This window comes from Augochlora pura, chromosome 2 (assembly GCF_028453695.1).
Source record: "Augochlora pura isolate Apur16 chromosome 2, APUR_v2.2.1, whole genome shotgun sequence".
Lineage (NCBI taxonomy): Eukaryota > Metazoa > Arthropoda > Insecta > Hymenoptera > Halictidae > Augochlora > Augochlora pura.
This window is the reverse complement of record NC_135773.1, coordinates 23862826-23887799: the sequence shown is the minus strand read 5'-3', so window position 1 is coordinate 23887799 and position 24974 is coordinate 23862826. Positions and strand designations below refer to the sequence as shown.

Below are 24974 nucleotides of genomic sequence, written 5' to 3'. Positions count from 1 at the left end.
TAATTTTCATACGTATAATATAGTATAGTAAGGATTATAAAATTCCTATAAACCTGGAAAACTCAATAAATAATCCCATTATTATTCGCACAATAAATTCCGAAAACTGGCGCACGAAACAGATAGCAAAGCGATAACAATTCTTTGGATAGCAAATGAAAGTTTTTCGCGGAGCACAGTTCATTGTAGGTTCGCCGGGAATGGATAAGTACAGTTTGGATAATAATCTTGGTTTCTCCTTTGGTCCCCGCAGTTTTATAATTGCCAGTGCGTCGGCTCGAACTTCACGATACCGGAACCATTGAGCAGCACGGCCACGATCGGATATTGCGACCTCGAGTGCAGCAACTTTTGGGTATACATGGTCCTCTTCTCGGTGTTCGTTTTCATCCATTCGACCAGCGAGGTGGGCTCTATGCTGCTGATACTACGGTGCGTGGATCCGCGGGACAAGGCCATGGCTCTGGGCCTCATACAGTTCGCCATCGGCCTGTTCGGTAATTATCTCTTTGCCCGGATCCCTCCGCTAATTGCACCGTGTCTTCGTTCGCCGAGCTCTGGGAACCGAGAGCCGCGCTGCTATCTCGGATTGGCCCTCGAATTGGTGGACGCGGAAATTCGAGGGCGCGGGCTATACCATGCATTATCGACCAGGACATCGGTTCTTCAGGAACAGATATGTCAAACTTAACCCTTTACCGATCGGCCAGAAATATTTTTATAACAGTACCATTGAACGATATTTCGTTTAGCTATATTATTTATTTCATTCAAATAATATCATTTTTATCGTATCTATTTTATTTCAAATAATTTTTAAAAATTATATGATAATGCCTCGACAATAGATGGCAAATTAGTGGCTGTCACGACAACCGATTCACAGGCTATCGAACGGGTTGAAAAGCCGATTTGTAGACTGTCGATTGTTACAAAGAAATTCCCCTTCATACTGGAACATATTTCAGTATGTAAGAAATATTAATTGGTAAAATTAAACATTCCAAAATAATTTACTTCGTCTGATAGAAAAGAAAATAATAACCTTGTGTTCTCAGTAATTAATTCCAACCTTTTTTGTGTTATATCTATTACAATATAATATAACCTGTAACTGCTTAACAAATAATTAGGTAGGTAGATAATTATCAGGTAGGTTCTAGTCTACATTAATTAACTTCCCTCCATAAATCAGACGCTGTCAGTAACATTTTTAATTAAAAAATTGTACACACTAAACGACCATAATTAATTATTAAAATATCGAGATAGCAGCGCGGGGAGCCAGGCTCCGAGACACTTTCACGGAAGCCGTATTTATCCGTTCGTCGTTTGGTTTCTAGGTAACGTTCCGTGTCCTATCGTTTATGGTGCTGTAGTGGACTCCGCCTGTCTCGTATGGGAGTACGCGTGCGGTCAGCGAGGCGCTTGTTGGCTCTACGACTCGAACGTCTTCAGAATGTTCTATCACGGTACGGACATCTCAAAAAAAAATAAATCCACATCGATGACGGAACGCATCTCTCCGAATGCGCGTATGCAAATCGTAAGGCTGCGCGAGACTGATGAGCAATTATCGTTTTCAATAAGATATTCAGTCTTTCATGCAAATCGACCATTATTTCATCGACCTTCGAACTCGAATCTCGAAGACGCCGTTAAGAGTTACCATAGTACTATTCGAAATACCATTACTGTGACTCTACTATTTATGTTTCATACTGTGAAGAATTTGTTCATACTAAGAAGAATTTTTTCATGGCACAGAATAATTTTTAAAACTTGTTTAATTACCATAATTGACAGTATGTTGTGCTACGTGGGCGCCAATAGGGGTCCAGATCAAATTTCGCCTGTTTCGCCCGTTTATTATCAAATTTCATTATTAAATATTGTAAAAAAAAAATTAACGCTCACTTCAAGTAATATTGGTTTAATGTAACAGCATTCGGTATTTTGAATACCTTAATATACTTCCTATTTCGCGAGTGAATTCGTGCCGTGCCGTAAGGCCGGCGCGTGCCAAAGTCTGCCGTAGCCAAAGGGTTAAATCGTCCGAGTCGATCAATCGGAGATTTATAATTTTTGTGGTTGCTTCGCAGGTACCACGGGCGGGATCCTGGTCCTGGCGTTCGTGGTGGACATAGTGGTCTGGTACAAGGCCGGCAGCATCAACTTCGTGGAGGAGCAGGAGGCGGAGGAGGGTACCGTGGAGGAGATGGCCACCCTGAAGTCGCAGGACGCGCAAGCGGTGGACAACGACTACTTGTGAAGCGTGACGGCCGAGGGTCGACGGTATCCCAGGAACCTGGCCTGAGAGTTTTCAGCGTCGTGAGCCGGGTAGCGACGAAGCGATTGTACACGAAGTGTTCCTAAACCCGAGGAAGGGATTCGGCGGACGCCGTGAACGGTGGTCGGCGAATATCGGCGAAATCGGCCGATCGCGTCTTCGTTCACTCACCGGGTGTCTGCGAGCTTCGTTGGCGATAGCCGATCGAACGTTTCTCGTGCGGCGAGAAATAAAAAAAAGAAAAGAAAAGGACTCGATACCACGAGACAACAGCTGTGTCGGCTCGATAATTCTAAAAAAAATAAAAGGTGCTCGCGTCGATCGTGTTTCCGCGCGGTCCGACGCGCAAAAACCGCCGGTGAAAAAAGATGTCAGTGCGATAACGAGATGTCGGTCCTAGGCTGGGCTGGGAAATGCCCGTAGTTTCCAAAGAGGCTGTGTCGCGGTTCAGTGTGGAATCGGCACGGGACGTAGCGGAGGCAAAGGACGGAGAAGGAGGACGAGGGTACCCCCTCTCGATGCCGGTCAGCTGGAAACGATCGACCGGATCGAACGCCAGGCCCCGGATGACGTAACAGGTGGGGGCGATGGTAGACACGATGATGGATCCTAGAAGCGCGTCGTTTTGTCCGTCAGTCTGTAACTCGCGAAGCAAAAAAAAATATGAAACCCGTCGATCATTCCATTCGACCAGTGATTAGGTGAACGTCCTCGCTGACGATGAAGACAGAGGAAGAGGCGTATTGTGTGCGTGAGGAACACGTGTTGCTAGCTAGTATGTTTCGGGTAAGTTCGTTGTTCGGATCTTCTGCGACGACGCGAGACGCTCGGTTTCTTCGTTTCCCTGCGTTTCACGTCCCAGCGACCGAGGGGACACGGTGTCGTCGGGACAAGTTGTCTCCGTTATCTCTTCAGGCATCCGCGCGACCGATGCCCGTCGCGAAAAAAAATCGCCGCTCCACCGTTTCCCCGTCGCGAGGGAATTATTCTTTTCTCGCGATCGCTTGTCCACTTTTTCGCGCGAGCAGTCGACTGTCCGTCTCGTCTATTTTCAACCTTCGGCGCGGGACAGAATAACGAAGGATCGCTTCAATTTGTTACCGTCCGGCGTTGCTCCCCGAAAATGTAGACAGCCGCGACAAAAGCGTGCAAGCGAGATAAATTAACGTTGCGCGAGGATCGCGTATATATGTGTAAAACAGGCGGAAGAATGACGAGACGTGTGGAAGGAAGTCGAATGGAAAGAAATAGAGCGAGAGAGAGAGAGAGAGTGATTGTGCATGTGTGTGCGTATATATAAATATGCGTGAGTGAAAACGAAGAAATATATATAGGTCATATTTTTAGATGATTTGACGAGGACGGGAAAAGAACGAAAGAAATAATGTTTAGCGGTAATATTAAATTACGGAACGATGTGCGAGAAAATTCAAATGAAAATCTGAGAAAAGGCGGAAGGTTGGGTCGCGTGATTGCGAGTCGAGAAAGTCGGGGTCAGAAAAAAAAATATGAAAACAACGTACCTTCCCAGCGAGTGCAGCGATTTCGATGCAGGGTAAAGCGAGGAAAGGATGCTGCTATCCGGAAAGACAAAGAGAGCGCTGCTCCTCGAACAAAAAAAAAAAGAAGAAAGAAAGAAAGAAAGAAAGAAAAACGCCATACAGTTATTTAGCAAACGCGAGCTAGACGGCGATAGCGCGACCGCTATCGATCCCGTCGAAGTCAATTGGAGCGAGGAAGGGATATATATTTTTGGAAAGTTTCGGAATATATTTTTGTTCGAGCTGTTCCATAATTGTTCGCGAACGACCGCGCAAAGCCCGGGGGGGTCGCGTTCTTCGATCGGGCGCGAAATAGAAATTGCATTTCTTTGAAACGGTTGACTCGTGATCGAAATAGTTTGATTTCGCAAGGAAATTTTAACCAGAACCGGGTGGAACGGAATTTTATTGTACCGAAGTATCTCCCCTCGCATGGACCGCAGCCCTCGTTCATAAGCAATTTTAGACTTTCGTCGATTTTACAATCGAAATTTACAATCGCCGATAAATATTTCGGCTTTCGAGTATTCACATTATTCTACAAAAGATTGTTCCATTTTGCTGTTGCAACACGTCACGGCTAATACACGTGTATAGAAAATGATTGGTATTCAAAGGAGTACGTATATTAAAACATGAATATATTATTATTACGTATCCTAAGCCGTGACCTGTACTTTCAATATTATATCGGTGAAAAGAATCATCGTTTGCAAAATAATCTTTTTCAAAATGTTTTAATGACAATTGAAGATGGTGTCAAAAAGTCTTTGAAATATCTCTCAGAGCGACTCGAATAAGGGTCGCTTCACCCTCGGAGGATAAAAGTAACAGCAACCAAATACTGGAGAATTTTAACTCGCATATTCAACTTTTGTTGTACTAAAGTCATTTAAGAATTAGATGACGGGAGATTTCATTTTATTCTGTCAAAGGATCTAAGCTATCGTTTGAGATAATTAGCGAAGGTATCTTCGCGATTTTTTAACGCTTATAAACGGGGTCGCGCGTTTCTCCGACGACGATGATCGCGTTCGGTCGGTGTCTCGACAACAAAGAACACCTGTATAATACAATGTCCGCCGCCATCGACGGAACGTTCCGTCGGGGCGACGGGACGCGTCGCTGTGTTACTCTGTACATTTACGATATGTGTTTCCGTGTGGATGTTTGCGCGTGCAACCAGACCTCGCGGCGTCGGCTGCCGCGTCGACGAACGCGAGCGAGACGAATTGCACAGGCGGATACGGCCTCTCGTATGATATAACCCGTTGTACCCGTCTCCGACCGAGAATTGTATTTTTGTATTCGAAGCGAACATAACGTATATTTTAATCGATCACGCGTCGCGCGCGAGCACGGGACACGTGACGTCGAACTGATTCTCACCCCCTTTCAAAAGATCCGTCTGTTCGCGTTCATCCACCGATCGCGCGCGCGTCGTCGACTAAACGGGCTGAACGCGAACAGTAAAAGCCTGTGGTTGAGACACACGATTCTTTTTTCTCTATACCGAAATCGTTTTTCCCCCTCTGTGTGCTTTTTTTCCCCTGAAGCCTGCTGGTTATCGGAACTCGGTTCGTTAGAACTCGGGAGAGCGTGTCCAATCGGACAATGTGAACGTTGTCGCGCGAACAAGGGTGTGCTGCGCGCGTGTTAGGTTGTCACATGTGAAATGTCCGATCTTTAACGACGATTCCAAAACGTAGGAAAAATTTCAGTTGGTCTTTCAGTTGGTCTTTCAGTTGTTCCCACCTCGCGGCGAAGATAACGAAGAGCAAAAGGTACGCGCGTCGAGACGTCTGTCCGGTAGGGGGAGGCCGCTGAGCAAAGAGAAGCGACGACGACGGGAGATCGGTCTTCGTTGAAAAAAACAGTGTTCCCGGAGTTCAAAATTTGTACATAGCGCGTTCGCAGACATGAAAGTATTTTTTTACGAAAGAGATTCGTAAGATTGGCATTGCAAAATTGGGCATTTTATATATTACAATCTAATGTTTGCGAGGAGAACGGACGAAGCGTGTCGTGTGACGCGGTGGTTTTGTTGCGTAACCGTGGCTGCGAGGGACAGCTTGAAGATGACAGCTTTGATCTCTGAGCGTAGATCGGAACCGTAGAGATGTCGAACGCGCGCGTATTGTTCGCGCTGTTTTCGATTGGCCCTTTTCACCGATGTCCATTCGATTCTCCATCGACGGCCATGAAGTATCGAAGAGCAGCGCAGAGGGAGAGAAAAAGGGAGACGTAGAGATAAAGGATACGTAATAGGAGTATTGTGAACATGTTTGAGAGTGAAGGAGAAAGAAAGAGGAACACAACTGGCCGTCGTCCCATGCGTCCGTCGACAGAGAAATTGATTTCCCGCGAATCGAGGAGACGCCGATGCATGCGTATATTTTGCACAAAATCCGGGGAGACTTCTTTCTCTCCCCTGGCTGTCTCTTTCTCATCCTCTCTCTCTCTCCCTTCGTGTCTCTTTCTCACCCTTCGCGTCTCTCCCTCTGCGCGCGGCTGTACGTTTGTTTGTTAAGCGACTATTTGTTTGTTAATCTATTTTGATCGCGAAAGGAGCTGGCACGGACGGACTTTTAACACTAGAAATTTAATAGAGTAACCAAAATGACTCGTTTCTCAAGTCTCATCTTCGACGTCGTTATGCGCACACGAACCAATGGGATTTGTTTAACACGTCGATCGCGAATTATCGAGTTCGTTGCGCGCAATTACTGCCAATTATCGAAATACTCGAGAGCGAAGCCGAATTTTAAGACTGCGGACGACTATTAATGTTTTTAAACAATCAAAGCACTGGATCGTGTATCAGAGTTTTACATACTCGAAGGAAAGATATACTTTGACTTTCTCAATAATTAAGCTATCGATGCTGCCAATATTAACAGTTTTCAAATGCAATTGCACATTTCGAATACAATTGTATATCTCGATCTCATTTTTCTCCAAAATCTGTTTGACACTTTAATGGATTATGGATAAAATTATCATAGTTCTCAATCACTATCTCGCGAGACTGTTGCTCTCAACTTTTTAAGAGAACTGTTAATACGCAAAGTATTAATTTTAAGTTAACGTTCGACGACGTGCAACTCGATTGATTCCAAACGATGGATAAACGTGTTAACAAAATCCCCGCTGTGAAAACAGATTTCAGTAATCGCAGAGCAGAAATTCTGGAAGGTGTCTACATTTTGGTCTATTAGTTCTAGTGTTAACGAGTCCTACTTTATTTTTTGGATAAACAAACGGGCGAGCTTGGCGGCGAGCGAAATGTGCGTTTCCTTCCTGCGTGGCGTCGCGAGCGGTAAAAATTATTTTGCTCTGATTGTGTCCCGGTGCTAATTAAAGGCCGAAGGAAGAGAGCGACAGCGCGAGGATATCACCGCGGACACTTTCGTGACTGGTCCCAGTGACGGCACGTATACACTTCGCGCAAGTGTTTTCGAGTCTTATCCTGCGCTCGTATTTCTCTTTCTCGAAGACCTGGAACGCGAGACGGTGGAACGGAAGTACAGATTTCCTCGTTAACGTCGCGTCGAAGGCAACGCTGTCAAACGTTGAATACTATTTTCTGTCGAGTAGTATAAAAGTAGACGAAAACGCGACGACGGAAAACTGTACAGCTGTGTTAGAGCCGTGGCCGCTATAATGCGGCGTATAGGCGTGCGACAAGATTGCGGCGATGGAAGCGCTGCGGAGGAAACGCCGTGTTCGATCGCCTCTCGGCGATCGTCGCAAGATTAGGCGATCGTCCAGCTAACAGCACACCGCCTGAACGATAGTAAACGACCGGTGTCAACGTGTTCGCATGATTTACATGATTTACATGATTTACATTGAACTGCGACGGCACAGTCTCTGTTTACCCTCTTCTCCTCTTCTCGGTAGCGCGAACACGTCGACGTTTGTTCAGACGCGCTGTTAGACGAACGAGAACCATTATATTACGTGTACGATAGAACTGTAAATAAATAGGAGAGTACAATAATTGCCAAAATAATCGTGGCGCGGAGCGACAGAGTCTTGATCTTTATATCCGTGTGTTGCGCCAACGCCGGCCATCGGCTCACAGCTTCTTCCGAATCGTGCGAGCTGTGTCCACAGGTCCGACGCAACGTGTCTGCTAAGGCCACGCTATAGTCTAAGGCCACGTCACACGCTATAGTGTCTTTTACATTTGAGCCCCCAGTTTTGATCCCGTTCACGTTTATCAAGGCGAAACAGCCTACGTACTGCCAATCACTCGATGAAAGACTGCACTTCGAAAATGAAATGACCAGCTGACTGACTCTAACTGCCCTGCTCGTTCTTGAATTACGAGAAACGTGTGTTTTCAAATCAATATAAAAAGCTCCAGGAATTATATAAAAGTCGATTAAACTCCACAAAAAATTTGTAAACTCGGTATTACCTTTTCTCATTAACTTTATTCCACAGACTGTGTTCAATTCAATTTGCTAGACACGCATATACGTGCGAATGTCAATAATTAATTATTCGATCGATGGTTGTAGAAGTATTGTAATTTTATTAATACAATATTCACAACCGAGCTCGAACAGTCTCGACTGATGTCATCATACTCTCGGCGAGTAATAACGTCGGCAAATTGAGCATTTGTGAATTTCTACAGAACCTTTGCATCACACTGATCATTTTAGAAGTTGACTTAAAAGCGGACAAATATTACCACGTTGATAACTATCCGTCAATAATTATCACCCTTTAATAACTGACTCGTCACTGCCGTGAAACCAGCGTTCGTTCAACAAGCATCGAAAACCCGATCGTTGGCGCAACACAAAGGACCCACGTAATAATTATATTTTAGTAAAGAGAAAGATTTATCGATAAACACAGACACACACACACACACACGCATACCGGTAGGATAATCAGCCGCGTGTCGGCGGCCCGAACATGGTCTTACCTAAACTACCGCCGCGTAGTCTTCTTCTTTTTCTTCACATTTTCTTTTTCTTCTTCTTAAGAGAACGATAATTGCTAGTCTTTAACGTGCGACGCGCATCCGTGTAATTCGCGTGTTTCGCTGAAATATAAAGAAAAAAGTATATATACACACACATATATATATATATATAAAAATTATATATATATACACACTAAATGTTTTATCGAGATCCCGTGTCGGAGTAATTTTACCATTTTGCAAGAAGCTCGCGAATAAAATTAGATATTTGTCTCGTCGCGTGCTGAAATCGAGCCGGCGAAAGGGTTGTCCAAGCGATTCGACGAGCCTGATTCGGCGATTCAATATCGTTGCGATTAATGGAAAGAGAATGGTAGCGATGGCGCGTTCTTGTTCATTCGAGCGAAATATCGACGTTTCGAGCAAAGTGTTAAAGTTGTTCCGGCGTTACGCGCGCGCGCGCGCGCGGGAGTAATGAAACGATTGTCAACCGATAAATAGAATTTAGCGGCGAGCGGGGGGAATGCGTAAAACGAAGAACGTATACAACAATGCCATTTTTTATAGACGCGTACGCGATCGCAACGCGACGATCCATCACGAGTTTCGGTTTTTCGTTGACGATTAATTGCCACGCGGCTGTATGGCTCGAACGCAGCCATAAGCGCCGGGGCATCGACTATTGATCCTTCTTTATCCAATATCGCTATTAATTAGAATTACTGTTCGCCGTCGCGAATTATTGTTGTACTATGCGCTTCAATTTTTATACATTACATGTGTATAGTACACGAAACACACACAGAGACACACACATACGAAACGCGAGCGCACGCGCGGATATATACGTACATAAAACACACAGTACATATACGTACATACACGTAAATATGTATGCATATATTTATGCATATGCATATATATTTATACGCATATATATTTATACGCATATATGTTTATACGCATATATGTTTCTACGCATATATGTTCATACGCATATATGTTTATACGCATATATGTTTATATGCATACATATATATGCGTATGCATATAAAAAAAAAAGGAATCGATTACTTCGTAGGAAACGTAAATGTATTTTGATATAGCGCACTGTGCCGTACATGGGGCGCGTGTATGCGTGCAAGTGTGATACGGAATGAGATTCCGTGCGCGCGCCGGATTTATTCGGCCGTAAGCGGAAACGATCTTAAACGTTTGTAAGTGTCGTTGAGTTGTCGGTATGCCTGTTTTGCTGTTGTGCTTATTTTTAGCTAGTTATCGCCGTAGGCAGTTACTTTGTTTTTTTCCGTCGAGACGAGCAACGTCGTTGCCTCGGTTGAACAATACTTTTCGCGCGCGACGAATAAAAAACAATGTTGTAATTGAACACCGTGGAAGATCGGCGGAGGCTTTCAAACGGAATTGATCGCGAAAGAAATTAGAAGAGAAAGAAACTAAAGAAAACTAGAGAAAAAGGGCAGGCTATGGATTAACCCGTTGACTGGCAGCGATAATTTATTTAAAGCAGTGAAAACTAAAGAGTTTATATATTTTCAAAGAAGCACATTCAACCCCTGTACCGTCGCGCAGAATTTGTCCAAATCCACGATCGCGTGGTACGTGAACGAACCGAGCGATACGTCGATCAACCAATACACGGCGTTGTTCGTCGAAACACGATTCCTCCAGGAAGATAAAAGAAAAAACACGCGTCTCTCCGACAAAGACTGTAAATAGAGAAATAGGCGTACGATGACGAGACCCTCCGCCTTAAGGTTCCCTCACACTACATCCCGACATTTAAGTGCCTAAAAACCGTACGAAATCGCGTCTATCCTCCTCGAAATCCTCGTTGTCTAGTTTCTAGAACCGGATTGGATGCTGTTCTCTCTCGGCTGCGAGCACGACGAGATCATCCCCCTTTTATCAAGATTCTTATCGAGAATTTTATGGGGAATCTTTTATCGAGAATTAACCCTTGCGAAACGATTCGCGTAGATTTAATTTTTTATCTCGCGATTTCTTTATGTACGCTACTGTTTATTACTGGCAGAAAGGTTCTGCGATTCTAGTATCAAAAACTTGATACACGATAATTTATATTCGCGCAAGGATCTGAATGTAAAAGAGTCTACGTACGCTATATACTTTATTAAAATGATTGAACGTCTTTATTTTTTTAAAGAACGATCTTTCTTGCTTCTTTATCCTCCATAAATACGTCTTTGTGTACATTTAAACAGTCCCGTTGCGATCAAAGATAATCTTAGCCAACACCTCCTATTTATTCGATCGTTATTTAATCGATGCGACTAATAGAAAAAATGCATCGAGGCCGACGAACGTCACTCGCGAATCAAACCCCTCCCCTTTTGTGAAAACTCACACTAAATTCTAAAGAACACTAAACAAGAAATTCTAAAACAGTTTTACAATTATCGCAACGCTGAAACCATCGAAAAAATATCATCGTGCAAACGTCCCTGCAAAGTTGAATTGTATATTAAAAATCGCAGTATAAAAATTGCATTTAAGGCACTGTTCTGCGAGAGAAGGGGTTAGTGGTAACCCTAACCTATGGAACAGTATTTGAAAATTGCATTTACGGTAATCTTCCGCGAGAGAAAGGGGTGGTAACCCTGACCGATGGAACAGTATTCAATCCGCGCGCTAGTTTCGCGTCAAAGTGGAGGAAATATCGGTCGTTCGACAACCCTCAGCAGATCTCAAGCACTCTGACGAAACGAGACCGTGGATCGTTTATTTTTTATTCGCGCATACGAAGAAAAGTCCCGCTCGTTTCCGTGGAGAGCGCGTTTAACGAATAACCGCGTTCGCAGAGCGCACCCCCGGGAAAAACCCACCCCACCCACCCCTCCCAGCCGTTCGTTGATCACGACTATATAACGCGTAAGGTGCACACGGAACAATATAAACAATTGTATTTAATATATATATATATAATAGCGGTACCGCCGAGTGAGAAGTTCACGGATGGGCATGTACAAAGAGAGAGAAAAAGGCGAGAAGAGAGACAACTAAAGCGAACCTAGTACAACCGGAACGATGTTTCACAACCCTTTTGCCCCCCTACCCCAGTGATAATTGTACAAAAATGGCGCGCGCGCGAAAGAGACCCGTGCACTTCTGCGAACGCGACGCCGGCGCGTTCGTGTATATTAATTACTACAGAAATACGTATATATATACATAATATATATAATATATATTTATTTATATTGTATATATAATATATATATTTATACTATATATATATAAATATAAATATAAATACATATAAAATATATATACAAGAAATATATATATAAATATATGTATGTATGTATGTACGTATAAATATATATATATAATCGAACAAATGGATAAAAGTGAAAGAAATATATATATAGAGAGAGAGAGAGAGAGCGAGAGAGAGAGAGATATACATACATGCATTCACACGCACACGCATACAGAGAGACATACACGCAGAGATGGAGAGGCGTGTCCGTAGATAAAAAAAGGAACCTTGAGGTCGCGGAGCGGGTCCCCCGGAACCGGAAATACGTATTTTGTTGCGCGCGACAGAGTGAAAAAGAAAAGAGAGGAAAAGAGAAAGAAGTCAATTGTTTCGATTTTACGCGGTTAATGAAAATGAAAAAAGGAACCCCTGTGCATCACTTGTAACATACGTACCTCTAGAACGTTTTCATAGTTTAAAAAAAATTAGCCTTCGGGTTATCGGTCGAGGATCGGCGGTTCGATCGAATAGTTTTTCTTCGAGACAACGAGACTCACGGAGCTTATGGGAAAAAGAAGCGGGGGCCGTTAACGGCGACGCTGTCGAACGCGTGACGGCGAACAAAATGATTTCGATGCTTGGTAATCCGAGGGTTAAGACTGATTCAGCAAAGCACGCTGTAAGAAAGCCAGATCGAACGTATTTTGTAATTATACTATTATTATTTTATTATTATTAATATTATTATTATTATTAATATTATTATTATTATATTATATATTATTATTATTATTAATATTATATTATATTATTATTAATATTATTATTGTTTGTAATTACGGTTACTATCGAATTTGTTTTTAATAAACGGCAGGTGCCATGATTACAAGTTTGTCGAGCGATTTTTCTGCCCCACGCTGTACATAATCTCATTTCCTTCTATATAGAATAATTTCAATAATATATAATTATTTCAAAGATAATATATCATTTAAAAATGATTATATCATTTAAAAAATGATTATATATAAAAAGAAACTTATGGAACACCCTAATAAGTAAAATTCCAAATGATGCCCTAGATTCATCGTTCTTGAAATCGACACGATCGTTAATAAAAAAAATTCAATATTGATTATGCGACGTAACTTCTGCATGATCCAATTACTGTAACGTGTCGATGATGCGAGCACAATTCTCATCGGTAGCCAAGCATTGGCCGAAAGCCTCGAGAAGCAGCGGTTCCTCCATCACAGCTAGCTTATAGTCTTGAAATGAGATCTTCCCGTCGCGATCCACGTCCAGCTTCTTCAACACCAATTCCGAGAGATCTTTCACCGCCTCGTCTGGATCCTCTTCACCTGGCTGCTTCATCAAACACTTTCTACAATGGGAAAGCAATCTCTGTTCCCTTCATTCATTTTTATTCCCAGATTTTGATCGGTGAGGATTTAATAGAAACGACTGGCAGCCATATTAAAGGATGCGCGACAAACGATAGAACAATGGACAATAAATGATAGAACGATCCAAGATAAATGACAGCGACTGTATTTACTTGAACAGTTGGAAGATCTCATCCTTCGTGATAAATCCATCGTTGTTCAAGTCGTAAACTTTGAAGCAGAACTCTATCTTCTCCCGCAGACTGCCGCGAAGATACAGATCCAGGCCCATGATCCACGGTTCCAATCGAATGATCCCCTCGTTCTCGCGGTCCCAACAGCAGAATATACGCTCCACAAGCGCGTCCTCGGTGATCACTTTGAACGTGTTGTGCAGCAAGTCTCTGAACACCGTTCTGTCGATACCCTGGTTTAGGAGAGCGAACGAGAGACCATTACCATAATCCTGTTCCCCGGGCACAAGTGAGCAACGGGCGACCGCGAGTTTACGTGTGACGAGCGACAAAAAGACCGAGTCGAGAGAAGGGGCGACGCGATTGTAGGAGAAGTTATGCGAGTTGCATGCTTCCTCGCGGGACTGAAAATGACAGGATCACGCACGCGACTTAAAATTCCTATGATTCGAAGTGTCGCTTACGTCTATAGTATGGCTGGATGGCCGCCTTCTGCCGATAACGAACGATTGGCCAACTTGTTGCTGTCCGGAGCTGGTTAACTTTTTGTACAGCTTGCAGAGATTGTCCAATTCCTGCCTGCGGCAATTCAACGTCCATTAAGTTAATTATGGAGAGCGACGCGGTGATAAGGGTTGTTTGTAGTCCACTGGAAAACTAGAACTTTGAGAGAACCAGAATTTTTGTCGTTTGCTATAGTAATCGGCAATTCTTTTCAACGCAACCCTTAACACATAAGGCATATTTTCGCTATAGAAATGGTCTATATAAAAATAATGTAACTTGTTAAAAATCATATGTTTTTCAGTGAAATGGAAAATGATGTGAAACAAATTTGTCTTTATTGGAACTATCTCTGTAATTAGAATTTAATTTATTTAGGGTTCACAGAAGAATCGATTAGTTTCTGTAATATACAAATGACGAATTTTCATTATTCAAAAATAATTCCAGTAAGAATTTCAGTCACAAAAATAATTCCTGTAATAAATCTCTCCCATTATTCAAACTAAACAAGGTATCCTAATTTAGCGTGACTGTCACGGGCATAACGAACGTGTTAAATAAGTACAGTGCGGTATGAATTCAGAAATACGGCACGGTCAGAGGTTAAATAACTTATTAGTGGCCAAGGCCGGCAATGATAATGTTCGAAGACGTAAAAAGCAATTGCGAGAACATCGATATTGTATAATTCCGAGAAGAAACGGAAATTGCAACTATGCTGGTGGGACATTTAATGCCGAGCCTGTCCGGAAAGGTTCTATCCGTTTCTCATTACCGAGAGCTACGAGGGCAAACATAAACGCGGCGATAAATTTTTATAGCTTATTTTGATTTGATGGCTACTCGTTTAGCTGGGAATAAATGCTGCGCTGGCAGTGCGTCACGTGTTCGGCGAACATGCACTTTGTCAGGTATTGTTGGAATAATGGAACATCATTATTATGGATATATTACTATTATTATTATTATTATGCATATATATTACTGTTTTTATTATTATTATGGATATGTTACTGTTATTATTATTATGGATATATTGCTATTATTATTACTATGGATATATTACTATTATTATATTGTTATTATTGTTATGACCGTCGTTATTACTATTTCAATGCCGATACGCAAAAATAAATTAAATTGGAGCTAACAGAACGAAATACATAGATTCACAATGAAGATAGCATTTGCAAAGCTTTTACAATCATAAGACTGCGAAACGCAGCATTCAACTCTTTGCTTTCGAGACTATTTTAATTATAAATTATATAGTATATTCATTTCTAGAAAACTCGTTAAATTGGCTAAATGCACAGTTAATCTCAATAAACCAACTTTATCCAGGAATCTAACCTCCGACGTCTAATAAGAAAGTAATTAGAAAGTAGCAATAAATATAGAAGTTAATTAAATCTTGTAACGTTGTACAAGCAAGTCGTGTCTGATATCAGATTATATATGAAATTATTTTCAATTAACTCTATCGTTTCTTTTTCAGGAAAACACTCCTCTTCATTAGTTAACGCGTCGAGCGTACAAATAGGCATAGAAGATACATATAAGGGATGACATACAGGGCTAATTAAAATAATTTCAAGTACAGTACGAGTTCACTTGCCATATCAGATTATATATGAAATTATTTTCAATTAATTTTTATCGTTTCTTTTTCAGGAAAACACTCCTCTTCATTAGTTAACGCGTCGAGCGTACAAATAGGCATAGAAGATACATATAAGGGATGACATATAGGGCTAATTAAAATAATTTCAAGTACAGTGCGAGTTCACTTGCCACGAGAATCTTGTCTTCTTCCGAAGCGACTCGATGAGCTTGACGGTGTGGGTGGAATTTCTAGCGCCGCCGGTTCCGTCCGGCATCCTCGCGCGACGCCTCCTTCGCGGCTGCTCGTGCTTCGGGCCGCCGGAAGTCAACCTTTTCGATTCCACGGAGGCTTTGCGACCACTCATCAAAAAGATAGAGACGCTCTTCATCAGTGTGGAGCCAGCGCGAAGCCCAGCGACGGTTCTACCTTCGACGCCGACGCCGACGCCGACGCCGGCGCCGACGACGGCCCCGCGCTCGGATCGAGGCCTCGCACCCGTGGTAACGTTCCGCTCTTCGGTCATCTCTGCGAAATTTCCGAACTCGTGTCAGCCAATCTGCTCGACGTGAAATCGTTCGCTGTAAAACGCATTTACCGCGGGGATCGTTATTAACAATTTCATTCGCCTTTTATTATATACTTCGAATAGGAGATCAAAGTTTTAATTTAATTTATCGCGTATTTTTTATTACGTTTTATTAAACGTTGAAATTGTTGTCCATGTTGTATGATTTATTGTTTACGACGTGGCAGTCGAAGTGTTGAATTTATTAATTATCAAGCCGGAAGTGTAAAGTGCAGTGTTGTCCTGTGATCTATCACGATTTCGTTTCTTTTTCTATTCGCTTTGTGAAATTCAATTTCTTGGCTATTTATCGGTTTTATTGACATGTGAAATTCTGGATGATACAGGTAAAATCGGTAATTGAATATTTATTAATAAATGGCAATAGACGAAGCGTTATACTAGGATCCTTTCAGCTTTTATCGTATCGTCCGCCGGAAGTAAGTTTACCTCGAGCGACTCGCTCGATTAGTCAATTAATTTTTTTACTTTTCATATATTGTTCCGCCGAAACATTTCTATTTCGTTCTAATTATAGGCGGTCGGACGTGAGGGCAGAGATTGATTGCGATAGGACGATAGAAGCTATGGTTACCGGAGATCGATTGATCAATAAAACGCGAAATGATTCATCGGGTTCGATCCTCGGACGAATCCTTCGATTGAAGGACTGACTAATTGGAAACCGATAACTCGAGATAACTATATCGTACAACGATAACTATATCGAGATATTTATTATCATTATTATTTATTTATAAACGGACCGTAGTCCTTTTTACATGAAATTATACACGAAGAGAAAAGTAAATTGTTGATTAGCGCTCTTCGGGGACCATATAATTGAAGAATATTCAAGTAAGGGACGAACAAGGGTAATATATAGTAATCTTATAGTATAAATCGAGTGAAACTCGGAGGAAAAACGTAGAATGAAACCGAGAGTTCGGGAAGCTGAGTTAACCCCTTGAACTACGACTCCTTTCAAGCTGCATAGATTAGCATTAATTTATCCTTAATATTTTCCTTAATAGGGCCAGACAATTTTTGTTTCTCTCATTATCTTTATGCGCTTTCGTTTCTAGACTTTGACAATGGAAGAATTTATTTTTATTTCGATATAGTGGAAATTAATAATATTAATATCTATTAGGTCCTGCATGAAATCTGTATCACGAGCCTGACTCGTTATTATAGTGCAAGGAGTTAATGAGAGATACACCGATATATCGCCTTCTCCATGGGAGATTGTTCGCTGAACCCTTCGCAACGAGTTCGTTACGGAAAAGTCGACGTTACAAGGATAGGGTTAAATGGATCGCTTTGCATAATGCGCTTTGTTATGCGGGTGCAGCAGGCCCGAGGGGATGGAATTGGATTGGTGCGTGTCGGAAACCCGTTAGCTGCGAGATGAAATATGAAAAGTTCTCCGCGAAGTCTGGAACCGTTTACGGGATAACAACGGAACGTTCGTTTCGAGAAGCGGCTAGCAAGGGCTTATAGCATCGTGCCTGGTACTGGTAATAATCTCTGGAGAAGAACGATCGCGTTCTCGCTGTGTTAACCCCTTGCCATACCATTTTCTTTACATTTATTGCAATTTCTTCGATGGTATCAATTTCTTCGAAGAAAAAGGAATTTTATATTTCTTGAGTGCTCATATAGAATTGAATATTTAAATATCGGTGGCGAGAGAATAAAATTTTATATGTCACGTGCAGATTTCTGGTTGATGCGGCTTCGAGTGCAAAGGGTTAAATTATATGCATTCGGAATAATAATATTTATTAGATAATAATAGTAGTGGTAAAGATAGTAAATAATGGTGATAACGAAAATGGATATGAATTATATGGCAAGGAAAGGAGGTTGTGGGGCACCCTAATGTTTTAATTTTTGGAGCACTGGATGCGCTGAAAAGATAGAGTCGTAGACTGGGGCACCCAAACGAGCGCATCTCACGCGACTCGACCGCAACGTATGCCGGGGGTTGCTCTTCAACAGGCGCTACTGCTTCACTCGAACCTTCATTATGTACTTCGGAAAACAGGAAAATTTCCATCGACTGTACTTCTATTTGTAAAATAATCATTTTCGAACTTTTAGAAGAAGCGATTTCGATGAAGCGTCCATGTAAATTACTGAAATACTAAAATCTCCAAAACTCGTGTCTTAAATTTCCATCGCAGGCACAAAAGCCAAGAAAAGAAAGAAACGAAAGCCGCCGAATAAATATTTGGTATTCCAAGTGATGGCAAAATAATTAATTCAGTCATTTTACAATTTCCATTGCAGGCTCAAACGCCAAGAAAAGAATTTATCTGACATTCCAAGTGATAGCAAAATAATTAATTCACAGTAAACTAGTCCCTCCAACGCGTCGTTCTAAATGAATAAATGATTAATTTCTTCTACAAATAAAAATAAATTCTTATCAAAGTCTAGAAACAAAATTACATAAAGACAATAAAAGAAACAAAAATTGTCCGGTTCTATTATTAAAAATATTAAGGGCAAACAAATGCTAATCGTCACAGCATTAAAACGATAGTGGGTTAAAGAGGTAAAAAGGGTTAAAGAAGGATCGTATTATCCTGTAGCGTATGTAGATTGGTTACGACAGCGAGTACAGTTACCGAAATGCGGTTACTCTGGAATCACATTCGAAACCGCTGAATACTTGAAAACGATGAATTGAAACTGTCGAAACGAACCGTTCGAAAGCTCGTATCGAACTTTATCCTCTCTCTCTCTTCCCTGTTAGCTCGAGTTCAATCATCGTAGGTGGGCAGCTCTCGAAATTAGCTCGCGTGACGAGCAGCTCCGGATACAATGCCGCCGACGCCGCGTATCTTCGATTTAACTCCGCGAAGTTCGTGTACGAGCGATTAATAGGTCACACGAGTGCCTTCAACGTGTACGAGCAACAATAAGAAACTCTAAACTTTGCGCACGATAGCCACGGAGTAACGCGTAAATAGAATTCGATGTTGGAACGTTAATCGATTGCTTGGATCCAGATAGAACAGGGGAACAATGGAATTACATAGTCTATTTATGTAAAAAAACTCTGCCAAAGTATTTTAAATATAATCGTAATCCATTTAAGTATAATTTTAATCAAACATCGAAACGAGTCGAAAAATATGGTTTTAAAAAATGACCGAAGTCCAAAGAGCTGCAAAATTCTTCCTTTAAGAAGCGATGATTTTTTTAATTTCGAAAAATTCTAGATCAGTTAATTTGATGAACTGTAACAATTTCTTTTGCTATTATTATTTAATATATAATTATCGAACTCCTCTTGGACCCAGTTCAGTCGTTGAAAAGCTCATTAATAAACTTCCGATAAACACAGAGTTAACTTAACGACGGAACACGTAAAATTGCCACGTCGAAGAAATAATAAAAACTATTTAGTTCAATTAGCGAAAACTATTTTCATTTATCGCAAACGATATCCGAGTAAATCGTGAAAACAGTCCGATCGCGCGTCGTTATTGAAAAATAAAGTCCCGAATCCATTTTCGAAAGATTCGACGACGAGATACCCTTAATTGATTCTCGATATGTTTCCACGAATTTCGAACCACCTGTCTCGCGAGCTCGTTTCCGTTCGACTCGCTCGGTATACGTCATCGCGGCCTAGTATCTATTAATCGTATTAGAAAACAGACTTACCGTTTAACGAGTAGCAAACGTGTCGCGATTGTTTCTTGTTGGTCGCCAACAGTTACAGCCGGGAATCGATCAAACATTTCAAACGATAGGAATCGCTTTAAAATACGGTTCTATCGGTCGCGTGTTACTGGATTTTGTTAGAATCTTCGTTGTTAGTTAACTGTTCGAAAAAGAATCGTAAATAAATTGTATAAACAAGTTCGATGAATAATACGATTCTTTCCATAAGGGATGAGAAACGAACGCCATCTACTGTCTTCGCGTAATGCATTTCAGATTTAATACGACGGCGAAGTGTCCGCTTTAGTTATATGTTTTTAATGCCGCAATCGTTTCGGTGACAATTATTTTTGTTAAGTATGTTTTACTAGCTGCGTTCGAGATTCGATTTAAACCGTCGAGGCTCGTTTCTGTTGTGCCGTTGCCAGGGGATGCTTCGAGATGTCGCCTTCCGGTTGGGACGACGACTTCGAACGATGCTTCCTGAAACAGGTTGAACAATAAACGAGCCTGTTAAAGATTTTAGGATAATATTAATAACTGCTAAACTTTGTTATTAATATTAATAACTAACACTTTGCTGATCGAGTTAACTCGTCATTCCACTCGCATTATCAATTTATAAATTTTTGATAAGTTAGTTACGTTGGTGAGACGATACAGTTTCTGCAAAAAAAGCAAAGCGTTAACTCTGCTTACCAACAAAGTCTCTCGAGGATGTTGCGAATGTAGGACACATGATTCTGGATATCGGTGAGCAGCCTGTCGAGATATTGGTCGACGTTCCTCATCATCTGCGGCTCCGATTCGCTGGATTTCGCAACATAGTCTCGTCCTACATGCATAACAAGAACAATAAAGTCAGAGAAAGACGTTTAGCCAATCGTCTCACATTGTTGATATTAAACGTCGGAAGGATCGAATTTTGTTTGCCATTTAACAGAAATCAATAACAATTTACAGTTATCAGATTGCGAATGAAATCACGTGTCTGACTCACACTGTTATAACGTCATGGATGAAACAAATTTCAAATGAAACAAATGATCTATGATATCAATTATACGTCAGTGGCTTTAGCATGCGAAGAATTTTTATTTTTATCATTGTTCGGTCCTGAAAGTGTTAATAAATAAAAGTGATTTCTTCGATGTAGAACAAAGTGAGGAGTACCGGTCTTGGTGCTCTTCTGGGAATCCCGGCCGTCCGAATAATAAATATCCATGTCGTCTGGCAAATTAAGGAAATTCGTCGAAATGATGGCGTTCCTAGGCAACGATTTAATGGACGCCGGTGATTCGGTTATTTCCGTTTGCTCGTTAAATCTCGGGTCAACAGTCTTCGACGACGCGATGCCGCCGTCGCGCGACAAGTCTTTCAAAATCGTTTTCAAATACTTGAACAATTCCGTCTGTAAAAAGCCAGCTAATTTATATGCGCCCTATGTTTATATTTTAACACTTTTAAATTAATTTTTCTAAATTGTATTTTTTTAAATTCACTTTTTAATGAATTAACCCTTTGCTGTCGTATTAAATTTCGACACGGGAAATTCGATATAATAAGACAGTTATATAATTTGTTATAATATATCAACAATTCTATAATATACTATAATATATATACAATTATATAATATAGACAATTTCGCATCTCATTGTCTCATCGATTCGACGACGTGACTCCACAAAATAAATTAGTTTACCTCGCCGTGCGCCGAGTCGGCCAGCTCAGCTAACTTTTCCCGTTTCCTATTGTTCAACGGAAGCGTCTGCTCCGCCGTTTCCGGGTCCATGACATTTTTCACATAAACGTTGTCCTCGGTTTCATGGAAATCGCTGCTGGCGACTCGGTGAACCCTTGCGCTGCGCTGCTCGGCCGCTTCTGTGCCATTCTCTGACAACAAAGAGACGTTTAGGTTCTCCTTACGATATATTTTATTATTAGGATATCTGTTATTAATATTAATGTTCGTCGAGAAACGCGTCGACGAAAATGCAATCAAGAAAATATTTAAATAAATATCTGACATTGATCGAACAATATCTTCTTGATTGCATTTTCGTCGACGCGTTTTTCGACGAATTCCTCTTCTTCTTCGAATCATTATTCGTCGTTTTACGCGATCGAAATGTTTAAATGATTTTCGTATACCTTTCGACTCCAAAACAACGAGGACTCCGCAGTGGGCCTGGAAACATTGAACAGAATTATATCCAACAGAGAAACGATTTTTCGAAAGCACGGACTCACTTGCAGGAAGAACGAGAACAGTAGAATCGACGCGGACGGTTTCATTTTTTCGTCGATAGAACCATGAACTTCCGGCGAGGAAAAAAATTGATTGTCGATCGACGGCGCGCGAACGATCGCTTTTATAAGAGCGGCACGGCTCTCTGTTGGCAGATCGAAGCATGCTGGTGTTTTCGAAACATTCGCTGAAAACATCCGGACTACTATCGACCGTGCCTCGATCCAAGCGGAAACAATACTAATCGCTGAACGAGAGAAACAAGTGTCGTCTGGATAAATATTTCATTGGGCGTATAGAGCAACCATAACTGCTGACTATATAAAAATCACTTCACTTTATTTTATCGAGGAATGTTTTTATAATATTTTATATTATATATATAATATTATATTTTATATAGTAATATATTATTGTGCGATATATTATATATTATGCTATTACACTATAGAATAATAACTTTATTTTATCATTATATAATATGGTACAGTATAATATTAGAGCGTCCCGTATGTTCTTCCCGCGTCACACTATACAGTGTTTTATCATCTTCATATACACGTGTGAAATCAATTAATTACTGTCGTTATTACTATTCATTTTCGTAGGCTCGAAGCTATTAGGACATCTGTGTGTGTTTTAAAGAGAACAGCAAATTTAGTGGTATAAAAGTTTATTTCATAGACTTAATTACAAATTAGACAATATTAAACAATTGCGAACGGTGAGCCTGGACGATTCCATGTTCCCGTGAGTCAGTGTACAAATCGATCGATGTTTCATCGGCCGAATCCAGCGGATCTGCAACAGAAAATATAGCAATATAAAATTACCATTTCCTTCTGACGTGTATACTCGTTGTTAGCTGAGTTTCAAAATATGTTCTCGTGGAGCAATTTTGACTTTATATAGCTTAAATTGAAGCTTAGAGTGTCTACTTTAAGACCTGGCAATGAACATTCCCGTGGAGTGGCCTGGGAATTTTTTATAAATTTTTTAATCAACTATTCGACGGTATCAGGCGGTCTGGGGCTCATTTTTGGACTTTCGGCTAATTTTCGATCGCGTTCCCGTGGAGCAATTTGGACTTTAGATAGCTTAAATTGAAGCTGAAAGTGTCTACTCTAAGACCCCAGAACGTACATTCCGGTGGAATGGCCTGGGAATTTTTTATGAATTTTTTAATCAACTATTCGACGATATCAGGTAGCCTGGCACTCATTCTGGCAGATTAGGTGAACTTCTAATCAGGTTCCCGTGGAGCAATTTTGACTTTAAATAGCTTAAATTGAAGCTGTAAGTGTCTACTTTAACACCTGGTATGTACATTCCCGTGGAATGGCTTGGGCTATATTTTAATTAAATCAACAGCTTTTGATTACAAAAAAAAGATATACAGTTTTATATTTGACAATTCATATGCACCAACCTAATAATTATTATTTCGAGTATGGTTACTGTTTAATCTGTGCTAAAATGGTTCCATGGTGTTTTATTATTTATATTAATTGTATCGGAGATTTATTTACCCAGCCTTGGCGCTGGCGAAGGAAGCGGATCCGAAAGGCGAGCTGATGGAGCCCGCATGAGCAGAACTTCCGGAAACACCGCCGCCATAACCGCCAGGATATCCACCGTAGCCGCCGTGACCGTATCCACCGTGACCACCGTATCCACCGTATCCACCGTAGCCTCCGTAACCTCCGAAACCGCCGTGCCCGTATCCACCGTAGCCGTAGCCGCGATGATGGTGGCCCGGGTCTGGCAGCGCTTCTCTGGCTAATCTAGTTAGCATCACACCTGGAAAAACCAAAACACGTGGAATGTTTTCGCTGGTTACGAAACCGTGTAAACGAACGGGCGACGGGGGACTGACTCTAATTTAGGAAGCGAGAATGACATCGACCTTCGCTGGAAGTAAGGCTGCTACCACGGTCGACAATTCGTGCCAGCCTGCGAAATGATGAGGACTAAACGATGAGTCAGGACACCAACAATACGGTTGGATTCGTGTCAGACGAATTTCTTTTCGACGCATGTTCGACCTGTACTTTTTACACCGTCACTCACAACAGACCGACATTTTTTAACGCTATTTATAGAAATCAGATTGGTCTATATAAAAGCAACGTGACTTGTCCAAAATCGTATATTTTTTAGTAAAGCTTTGGAGAATGATATAAAACAAAGTCTTTATATATTTTTTAATTTTTCCTTTCTTTGCTTTCTGTAGTTAATAAAAATAAAGAAAGTTGAAATGAATGACTGAAAACGCTATTATTCTCTTTTCTCCATTATAATCCAAGAAATCATAGGTCAATTCCAAGATAAAGAAACATTAACCATGAAAATTCGGCGAAATGAGTGGTCCTACAGTTCCAAGCCGACACTCTCAGTGCCAGTCAATATTCTCGAAAATATGAAGTTGTTTCTCGGGAACAGATGATTGCCGTACCTTGTTCCACGTTGGCCGGATAACCGTAGGCGACGGCGATGATCGCGGCGAAAACGATCGGAACGATGTTCACCATGTTTACAGGCAGTGGAGTAGTGGAGTAGTGTGGCAGACGTCTCTGAGGATCTGGTACGAAATGACGATGAGGAAATGATGAGGGCGGTCTTTATATAGGAACCGTGACCGCTCTGGGATACCCCGACGCGTTTACGTAGGTACGAAACTGGTACTCACCTGCGTGGAACGACCGCATCTCATTAGCACCGACGAGCCTTCGCTTTGAAAAAAGTCTCGGACCCGGTATTAACGCGAC

General features: G+C 41.3%; 5 protein-coding genes across 6 annotated transcripts in view; 1 reads left to right on the top strand and 4 right to left on the bottom strand.

Annotated features, from left to right (window-relative positions):
• Nucleotides 1-5565, top strand: part of Oatp74d (Organic anion transporting polypeptide 74D) — a 102764-nt gene extending 97199 nt beyond the window's left edge. For both annotated transcript variants that reach the window (XM_078196243.1, XM_078196244.1), the window contains exons 12-14: nucleotides 254-497; nucleotides 1344-1472; nucleotides 2103-5565. In XM_078196243.1, the coding sequence (XP_078052369.1) occupies nucleotides 254-497; nucleotides 1344-1472; nucleotides 2103-2272 (543 nt within the window). In that variant the 3' untranslated portion in view covers nucleotides 2273-5565. The remainder of the gene's footprint in view (nucleotides 1-253; nucleotides 498-1343; nucleotides 1473-2102) is intronic.
• Nucleotides 5566-12048: 6483 nt separating this feature from the next.
• LOC144478404 (calaxin-like) lies at nucleotides 12049-16232 on the bottom strand. The gene is made up of 4 exons (XM_078196254.1): nucleotides 15894-16232; nucleotides 14061-14171; nucleotides 13576-13829; nucleotides 12049-13401 (listed from the first exon to the last, which is right to left on the bottom strand). Exons 1-4 carry the CDS (start codon nucleotides 16230-16232, stop codon nucleotides 13182-13184), a joined length of 924 nt encoding a protein of 307 aa, XP_078052380.1. The 3' UTR covers nucleotides 12049-13181.
• A 4112-nt stretch (nucleotides 16233-20344) lies between these two features.
• Nucleotides 20345-22253, bottom strand: LOC144478439 (uncharacterized). Its single transcript, XM_078196310.1, has 6 exons — nucleotides 22209-22253; nucleotides 22110-22146; nucleotides 21661-21851; nucleotides 21129-21366; nucleotides 20655-20790; nucleotides 20345-20438 (listed from the first exon to the last, which is right to left on the bottom strand). Exons 1-6 carry the CDS (start codon nucleotides 22251-22253, stop codon nucleotides 20345-20347), a joined length of 741 nt encoding a protein of 246 aa, XP_078052436.1.
• Nucleotides 22254-22862: 609 nt separating this feature from the next.
• On the bottom strand, nucleotides 22863-24793 carry LOC144477912 (uncharacterized). The gene is made up of 3 exons (XM_078195642.1): nucleotides 24662-24793; nucleotides 23736-24006; nucleotides 22863-23007 (listed from the first exon to the last, which is right to left on the bottom strand). Exons 1-3 carry the CDS (start codon nucleotides 24735-24737, stop codon nucleotides 22986-22988), a joined length of 369 nt encoding a protein of 122 aa, XP_078051768.1. The 5' UTR covers nucleotides 24738-24793; the 3' UTR covers nucleotides 22863-22985.
• LOC144478314 (uncharacterized) overlaps nucleotides 24740-24974 on the bottom strand; it is a 1833-nt gene continuing 1598 nt past the window's right edge. The window contains exon 4 of the mRNA XM_078196082.1: nucleotides 24740-24787. Coding sequence (XP_078052208.1) covers nucleotides 24740-24787 — 48 coding nt within the window. The remainder of the gene's footprint in view (nucleotides 24788-24974) is intronic.